The sequence below is a fragment of the Salvelinus fontinalis genome, chromosome 13 (genome assembly GCF_029448725.1).
Source record: "Salvelinus fontinalis isolate EN_2023a chromosome 13, ASM2944872v1, whole genome shotgun sequence".
NCBI lineage: Eukaryota > Metazoa > Chordata > Actinopteri > Salmoniformes > Salmonidae > Salvelinus > Salvelinus fontinalis.
In genome coordinates, this window is record NC_074677.1 from 54,884,088 (window position 1) to 54,893,791 (window position 9,704).

General features: G+C 42.9%; 1 protein-coding gene across 1 annotated transcript; it reads right to left on the reverse strand.

Annotated features, from left to right (window-relative positions):
- Window positions 1–476: 476 nt before the first annotated feature.
- Window positions 477–8,335, reverse strand: htatsf1 (HIV-1 Tat specific factor 1). Its single transcript, XM_055943569.1, has 10 exons — window positions 8,055–8,335; window positions 6,321–6,485; window positions 5,309–5,513; window positions 5,164–5,211; window positions 3,642–3,796; window positions 3,268–3,431; window positions 3,049–3,145; window positions 2,668–2,757; window positions 1,504–1,641; window positions 477–1,282 (listed from the first exon to the last, which is right to left on the reverse strand). The coding sequence occupies exons 2-10, from the start codon at window positions 6,483–6,485 to the stop codon at window positions 980–982; spliced, it is 1,365 nt and encodes a 454-aa protein (XP_055799544.1). The 5' UTR covers window positions 8,055–8,335; the 3' UTR covers window positions 477–979.
- Window positions 8,336–9,704: the final 1,369 nt, after the last annotated feature.

Below are 9,704 nucleotides of genomic sequence, written 5' to 3' on the forward strand. Positions count from 1 at the left end.
GTGAAAGACAATGGCTATTGGCGTGACAGCGCATTAGGGCACACCATTAAGAGGCTGCACGTGAGCTCGTGTGGAAGCTGGAGGTGTTGGAGGCCTTGACCCAAGTGAATCTGCCTTCAGTACAGCCAGCCTGCTACCGGGAGAGTAGACTGATATCTCTCTCTCTCTCCCACAGGCTGAAACCTCAACACTGCCAGAAACACTTTCCACTACTTCCCCAGTGTCTGCTGCCCTTTAACATTCCACAACTCTTATTGTATTGTGTTACTTTGTTCATGAAACACACACACACACACACACACACACACACACACACACACACACACACACACACACACACACACACACACACACACACACACACACACACACACACACACACACACACACACACAAAACAAGTCTACTGCCTCATGGCAATAACTACACAGAAATCAATAACATGGGTGACAGATTACACACAATACCATGCACGGTTGCCATTGGTAACGTTGCGTTTATTTTCCATCTCAAAACAAATCATGACAAGACAGGATGGAGTTTTAGCTTTAAGGTTGAAATCGAGTTCGCTGCTATATTCAAGAGAGACAATGAAAAACATGGATGTAAATCCTTTCAGTTTAAGACCTCTCCAAAGCTTGGTCCCTTACTGCGTATCCATTACCAGAGCATTCAAATCAAGCCCGTTTAGTTCATTACACAAATTCCTAGTATAAAAGACATGTTGAAAATTATTGAGGTCAATCAATAAAACAGGTCAATGTGGAGGGAAAGAATTGAAAATATACAAATAACTTTTTTTTATTATTATTCATCACTAAGTATGCAACAGAGTATTTCCATCCCAATAGCCTTATTCATCAGTGTGTCACTTTCCGCCACTCAAACAAGGTGTGGGGGCAGTTTAGCAGACGTCAGGCAAGACTGTCCTTTTATATGCTGAACACAAGGAGATGTACAGTGATGTCTGTGTGTCTGTCTATGTGTCTTCTTCATCACTTCCTGCCAGGCTGCTGTCAGTGGAACTTACTTCTGCGTCCTCAGAGGTCTTTGGTTCCACCCCAGGGTCTACTACTGCCTCTGCTCCTGCTTCTTGGCTCTGAGAGTTGGAGGGCTCTGTCACAGGTCCCTCTGCCTTGCTGGATGACTCCTCTGTGGTTGTGTTTGGTCCCTCTGTACTTCCTGGCGGTGCCCCCGGCGGTGCAGGCCCCTTGCTCCCACCCTCTAAGTAGGCTGCCCAGCCTTTCAGTCTCTCCTCTCGCTCCCTCGTGGTTTCCTCCACCTATAGACAGACACACGTCAACGGTTATTTTCACTATGGTACATTAACAGCGGTGGTTGATATGTTCCCGGGAAACAATTGTTGAGGTGTTAAGCCTCTCTTAACTTCAATGTAATAGTGACCTAGCAACTGCACTACCTGTCGCTGCCTCTTCACGAGCCCCATCTGCGCTGACATGTGGGCCATAGCAGCTTCGAATGTTGCAACAGCATGGTTCTTACCTGGTAGTCAGTGGATCCATCCCACAGCTGTGCTGACAACTTCTTGCCGCCAAACCAGCGACCGTCCAGCGCTATCTGACACACATCTGCATCCTCTGGCTCTTTGAAGGCCACCGAGGCCACTCCATCAGGATGTCTCTATGGAAGACATAGGACCATGTCACTAGCTAGGTTTCACTCCAATTACTCGAAAGATTTGAATGTGAAATTTCCCCACCAGAGGTGTTTCCGTCTAACTTACTGGTTGCGAATAACACGCAGCACACAGTGATGTCACACGTGGCAAAACACTCTGTCGCAATAAACTTTGATTGGTCAATTTAAAAAGTTTGACGTGTTTCTTTTGGATTGTTGACATGGTAGCCTACACGACAGCGAGGCACCGATCATCATGTCACCAGCATACAAATACGCCGGTGACATGAAAATGCAGTCCTTCACCATAACTTACTTCAGTCCGTTCAACTGCATAGCCTAATAACCTCCATGGTTTCCCACGTCGTAATAGTGGGAGGAGAACACAACAGAGCTAGCTTCCAAGTTTACTTCGACAAAATATCTCAATTTAGGCAACAAATAAAAGCATTTCCACTACCATTTGTTGCATTCTCTCAATGACAGAAAACTACCCACCCATATAGAATATATTTTATGTTATCAACATTCAGGAAAGTTTACCAACAATTTGCTGTTTCCACCGGGCCTGCTGTGAGTTTGTTTTATGCAACAGGTCAATCACTGCATAAAAATGGTTGGATAGAACCATGGCTACTGTCAGAACACTAAAGATATGGTTCCCAATTGACACCTTACGGAGGACATGTTTCGGATTTTGGAGTGTGTTATTTTGCTTCATAAACTGGATGGTTTGAGCCCTGAATGCTGATTGGCTTACAGCCGTGGTATATCAGCCTGTATACCACGGGTACGACAATTTTTATTTTTTTAACTGCTCTAATTACGTTGGTAACCAGTTTATGATAGCAATAAGGCACCTCGAGGGTTTGTGATATATGGCCAATATACCACGGCTAAGGACTGTGCCTAAGAACAGCCCTTAGCCGTGGTATATCGGCCATATACCACACCCCCTCAGGCCTTCTTGCTTAATTATACCAGAGTGACTGAAATGAAGTGAGCTGATTCCCATCAGTAGGCACTTACATCAAAAATTATGACCTTCTTCACCTGACCAAATTTCTCACATTCAGTCCGGAGGTCGTCTCGGTACTCATTTAACACCAGGGGGTCTTCCTGTGGGACAGAGATACGGTACACAGGTTTACTACCGTGCAGAAAAGGACTGGAGGTGAAGTGTTGGGATGTGAAAGTAGAACACAACGATTCCTGATCTCTGACGGGAGAAAGACTCAAGCCCGACTCCCTGAAATACCACAGTGCTGTCGATAGTAAGGAGTCTAAATCACTTTAAACGACTCATTGCGCTGGGGGTATTTGCTGCCCTCACACCAGTCATCTATATCTATTCACAACAGCTCTTTGTGGTCGTGAGTGAGTGAGTGAGTGAGAGAGGTATTTGCTCACCTCAAAGTCATTGGGGTGGAACATGTTCTGGATGATGAGCACACGTTCATGCCTCTTGCGCGCCTCCCCTTTCTTCTCTGGCCTCCAGTCCAGCTGCCTATCAGTCAGATCAATGGTGAGAGATGAGCCACACAAAAGCCTAAAAAGGGACACCTAAATGCCCAGAAGCATTGCGCTATTCCAATTCCAGTTACAGAAATATGGCAGGACGGGACATACTTCTGCTGTGCCTTCATCCTCTTGCGGTAATCCTTGCTCTTCTTCTTCTTCTTACTGGCGTCGTACTGACCCTTGAGCTCGAACCTGGCAGCCTCCACGTGGAGCTGATACCCCCTGATCTCTGACTCGTCAATCAGTCGCTCAGCCAGGGCTACAGACTCCTTCTGCAAGGGAGGGGGAAAGGAGAAGCACGCTGAATGGAAGCGCTACACACACACACATCCTCTCATGGAAATAGACGCATAGCAACAAAGAGATCCACCCAGACGTTGCCCACTAACGCTGGGAGAACACTAATGGTCTCGATTACACTCCTCGTAAGACCAAAACACACACACAACGAACCATCACAACGCTAAGCCCAGAGCACTCACCTTTAAGTAACAGCAGAGTCCGTCGCCTTTCTGGTTCCCCTGGCCGTCCCTGTAGAGTTTGACTTTGTACTCCTCAGAGATGGGGTCCCTCATAACAATGCCACACTTAGACATGACCTCAACAAACTCCTCCGTGGTGATGTCCGGTGGAAGACCTGAGGAATAGAAAATAACTTCCCTGACTGAAAGGACAGTAGGAACTTGCCTGAACAATGCATTTCTGCCTAAACAGTGAAATCCAATTGTGTTGGTAGCCATCAGATCTGGGTTCAAAATACACGTCTATTTAAATATTTGGAGTTCTTATTTTCGGTGTATTTGAGTATTTTCAAATACACTGGCCAAAGCACAAGCCCGAAAACAACGACTTATATTTGAAGTAGTGTTAAATACATGCCAATACTTTCAAAACATATTTCCAAATCAGGGATCCAGACTGCGACCATTTAAATCGCACCACCTCACTAAAGACATCCTATTTTTTGGAGAGGATAAAACCATGATTTGTAATGAAAGTGTCTTCCTGCCGCTATATCTGTTTCACAGGGCCCGATGCTGTGTTGAACGAGCCACTCTCTCTCTCTCTTCTTTCCCGGGGGAAAAAATGCTCCGGGGTAATTTGGTAAAAACATTTTTAAATCCAACTGCGTGTAAAAGACAGCTTTCCTGTTGAAGAGAGGAGGTTCTCAGATTTCTATAGGTATAAAACGTTTTTTTTCTTCAACTCTCAATGTTGAGCTCAATAGCAAATATTTTACAACCAACATATTTGATATGGCTTTGAGATATACGGAGACCGCAAAATGGGAATCAGCCATTACGATTGCATAGGCCTCAATTATTGTTAGATTAACGCATGGCTACTAGCAGTGGGCATTATGTTTAGAGCTAGCGATTTAGCTAACGTGTTTTGAGTTTCCATTTACTCAGGTCGTGAATTAGCCTTTGATATTAGTCTTCACTATTATTCTACAATGTAGAAAATATTAAAAATAAAGAAAAACCCTTGAATGAGTAGGTGTAGATGCAGGCAAATAGATTTCTATAAAAACATTTTTTTTTTTTAAAGAACATTCTGGAGGCCTATTTTAACAGTAAAATATATCAACAAAAGACTACTGTCAACCCACAATTCATGACATTCACTGGATTAGGTTGCACATCTAAATATTTTGAATCACATGTTAAATAAAACAACGTATTTATTGAATACCACCTCATTAGTCTATTACACTTTTTAATAAATCACTGTGAATAACTGTATATGATGATTACACATGATTCTAATGCGTGACACTGCAAAGAACATTGGGGCATGGTGCCACCAAAAACTTAGTGGTACCAGGAGAAAATGTTCACCTGGAGCCCTGCAAATACATTCCAATATTCAACTACTTTAATTTTCAAAGAAACTTTGTCTAAATAATTGTTTTGAAATGTATTTGAAAGTACTGTATTCAAAATACAGTAAATAGTATTTGAACTTAGGTCTGGTAGCCATATCCAGAGAAGGGAGACTTACCTGACACGTACACATTGGTATTCTTGTCGGTTTCCACATCAAACCAGGCTGCAAAGACAATGATATTTGTTTGAGTATTCCCTTTGAGGATACACCAAGTCACATGTCGATTTCATTCTAAACACGTCTGTAAGACATCCTGTACCTGCAGTATCAGCCTTCCTTTTATCTCCTTTCTCCTTTTTGCCATCTTTCGGCTGTTCCGTGTCAGTGCGCTTCTCGGCTTTCTTCCCCTCTTCTGGCTTGGCTGTTGTGTCCGTGTCAGGTGCACACGCAGCATTTGGATCATGCTCCCCATCCTTTGTGAAGCCGTAGTTAGCTTGATAAGCAGCAAGGAAGTCCTCTGTTATCTGGACGAGAAGACCAGAATTAGCCCAACCACTACTTCGCACAACATATTCTCACAAATCCATGAAAACTGACAGAGGGCCATGGCAATTCTAAAAGGTTCTAGAAACATAACATTAGAACAGGGATGGGCAACTTTGTTGGGGGTGGGGGCCATCAAAAAATCAGACCTCGTCATGAGGGGCCGCAGTAGCATGTGGGTCATCCCCCATCATTTCCCGCAATTCTGCACCTTTTGCAATGTGGAGTAGAGAAAATGTTGCAGCTTCAAAGCAAGTCTGCTGCAATTCTAAACATTTTGCTATAGGGCGGAGAGAAAAATTTTGCTGTTTTAATTTGCTGTTTTAATTTGCTGTTTTAATTTCCTGCAATTATACACATTTTGTCATAGAATGGAGGAAAATGTTTGCAGTTTTTTTTATATGATAACTGGGCCCCACCAAGGTCGGTTATTCGACCATGCTTACAAGTTTAGATAGCTGGCCGCTAGACTAATTAACCGATCTAAAAATGTTTGCTGACATGGGCTAATTGAATGACTGCTGATGCACAAGCAAATTTCGAAATTGCACCTTGTGATTTCTATTATTCTAACTATCAACTGTCAGTTGAGAACCTGACTGAGTTCCTAATATATATATATATATAGATATATATAATTTTCTGGGGGGAGGGGGGAAATTGGTCCGCAAGCCTACAAAAGGCAGCCGCATCCGTCAGCCAGTTGCCCATCCTTGTATTACAACATCAAGTCGTTGCAGACAGAAATGGAAGGTTTTAGCTAAGCAGAAGACGTGAAGGTAACACACTTTAGGAAACCATGCTTTCTTGTCGTGGTCCCAGTCATACACTGTCCCATCCTCTGGGTCCACGAAGGTGTTAGCGTCAGCTCCGTCCGCCTGTCTCTGGCCATACAGCTGCTGCAACCGGAGCTGCTCGTGGAACTCCTTATTTCCATCAGTGCCACCACTCATCTAAACAACACAGGAAGTTACAAAAACATACATTGAAGATCTTGCTTGTTTAGAGGACATGTGTTGTTGTTGAATGGGCCATTACTAGCTAGAATAGTGGGCCAGCCAGCCAACCGGACAGCCAACCTGCCAGCCAGCTGGAATAGGGAGCCAGCCAGCCAGCTAGAATAGTGTGCCAGACAGCCAGCTAGAATAGTGTGCCAGACAGCTAGAATAGTGTGCCAGCCAACCGGCCAGCTAACAATTTAAAACAAATGTAAGACTTGTGAACTATCAAGTCAAGAGTTGCAGCTAGCACGCTGTCGATAGCTATGTGGACAGCTAGCTGGTAAGCTAACGTTAGTGAACTAGCTACAAATCTATACTGAACAAAAATATAAACGCAACATGCAACCATTTTACTGGGTTACACATCATATGAGGAAATCAGTAAATTTAAATAAATAAATTAGGCCCTAATCTATCGATTTCACCTGACTAGAGAGGGGTGCAGCCATGGGTGGGCCTGGGAGGACATACACCCACCCACTTGGAACCAGGACAACCCAACCAGAATGAGTTTTTCCCCACTAAAGGGCTTTATTACAGACAGAAATACTCCTCAGTTTCATCAGCTGTCCGGGTGGCTGGTCTTAGATGATCCCGCAGGTGAAGAATCTGGAAGTGGAGGACTAGGGCTGGCATGGTTACACCTGGTCTGCGGTTGTGAGGCCGGTTGGACGTACTGCCAAATTCTCTAAAATGTCGTTGGAGGCGGCTTATGGTAGAGAAATTAACTCTTGTGGACATTCCAGCAGTCAGCATGCCAATTGCACGCTCCCTCAAAACAGCTGTGGCATTGTGCTGTGTGACAAAACTGCACATTTTAGAGTGGCCTTTTATTGCCCCCAGCACAAGGTGCACCTGTGTACTGATCATGCAGCTTAATCAGCTTCTTGATATGCTATGCATATCAGGTGGATGGATTAGCTTTGCAAAGGAGAAATGGTCACTAACAGGGAAGTAAACTAATTTGTGCACAAAATTTGAGAGAAATACGTTTTTTTGTGCGTCTGGAACATTTCTGGGATATTTTATTTCAGTTCATGAAATCAAGACTTTACATGTTGCGTTTATATTTTTGATCAGTATAGCTACAGTAACGTTAGCTAGCTAACGAGTGAGCTACCGTAGCTAGCTAACGAGTGAGCTACGTTAGCAAGTAGCCCATGGGTGCTGCGTGACAATCTGAAATCAGACAATGAAAAGTATATTACACACATCTTTATAGCTACTAACGTTACTAATACCTAGCCAATAGATTGGACCTGGCTAGTTAGCTTTGTTTATTTATAAAAATTGTAGTTACTAAGTTAACGTTAGCTGACAATCAAGCAAGTGTGCCTAGTTAGCTAACTAGCTAACGTTAGCAAGCTCTGCTTTGTGTGTTTTGCCACGAATTCGACTAGAAAATAACGTTACATAACGAGCCAAGGGGCAGCAATGCTTGTCTTTGAAGATCAATTATTTGTATGTGGATTATTGATTAGTTAGCTAATTAAACGTTAAAACATTAGCCAGCTCAGCTACCTTTGGCTTTGACGGTCCGCCGCCAACGATGACTGAAGATACACTTCCGGTGTCAAAGAAGATCTTCTGGTAGTAATAAACCCATGGAGTCAAGGTTAGAACGAATCCAGCTTTTGTCAACTCAAAACGTCAAAAGTTTTTTTTTAAGTATAAAAAATTAGGCATTTTAGCTAACCCTAACCTGCTACGTTAATTCTCCTAACCTGCTATGAAATATGAAATTTGACGTAAATTTGACAAAAGCTGGAGGCTTTCTAGCCGACCTAAATCTGTGTCGTCACCAGGGGAGAACAACTGCCTCTCAATGAAGCCAGAATATATTTGATGAAGCCACGCAATTCAAGGCCGACCGTGGTACTGCAGGCAGGCATTGTTTGCAGAAAACAGGATCCCCGTTATAGTCAACGGGAGTATGGCGATTTTCATGACTTTGTATGGGCAAAGATGGGGGTATGTGTAATTGCAATAGTCTGTAAAAAGAATGGACAAAGCAATTACTAGTTATGGTCCAAACGTGAAGTAGAAAGGCTCCTGAGTGGCACAGCGTCTAAGGCACTGCATCTCAGTGCTAGAGTCGTCACTACAGACCCTGGTTTGATTCCAGGCTGTATCACAACCGGCTGTGATTGGGAGTCCCATAGGGCGGCGCACAATTGGCCCAGCGTTGTCCGGGTTAGGGTTTGGCTGGGATAGACTGGTTAACTTAGAGCTGCAATCCCGTTAACATGATCGATATGACAACAGCCAGTGAAAGTCCAGGGCGACAAATTCAAACAACAGAAATCACAATTAAAATTCCTCAAGCATACAAGTATTTCATACCATTTTAAAGATACACTTCGTGTTAATCCCACCACAGTGTCCGATTTCAAAAAGGCTTTACAGCGAAAGCACCACAAACGATTATGTTAGGTCACCGCCAAATCACAGAAAAACACAGCCATTTTTCCAACCAAAGACAGGAGTCACAAAAAGCAGAAATAGATATAAAATGAATCACTAACCTTTGATGATATTCATCAGATGACACTCATAGGACTTCATGTTACACAATACATATATGTTTTGTTCGATAAAGTTCATATTCATATCCAAAAACCTCAGTTTATATTGGCGCCATGTTCAGAAATGCCTCCAAAATATCCGGAGAAATTGCAGAGGCACATCAAATAACAGAAATACTCATCATCTTTGATGAAAGATACATGTTTTACATAGAATTAAAGATAAACTTGTTCTTAATGCAACCGCTGTGTCAGATTTAAAAAAGGCTTTACAGAAAAAGCAAAAACCTTGCAATAATCTGAGGTCGGCGCTCAGAGCCCAATCAAGCCATACAGGTACCCGCCATATTGTGCAGTCAACAGAAGTCAGAAATAACATTATAAATATTCACTTACCTTTGATGATCTTCATCAGAATGCACTCCCAGGAATCCCAGTTCTACAATAAATGTTTGATTTGTTTGGTAATGTCCATCATTTATGTCCAAATAGCTCCTTTTGTTAGCGCGTTTAGTAAACAAATCCAAAGTCACGAAGCACGTTTACTAAAAGCAGACGAAATGTCAAAAAGTTCCGTAACAGTCAGTAGAAACATGTCAAACGATGTATTGAATCAATCTTTAGGATGTTTTTAACATAAATCTTC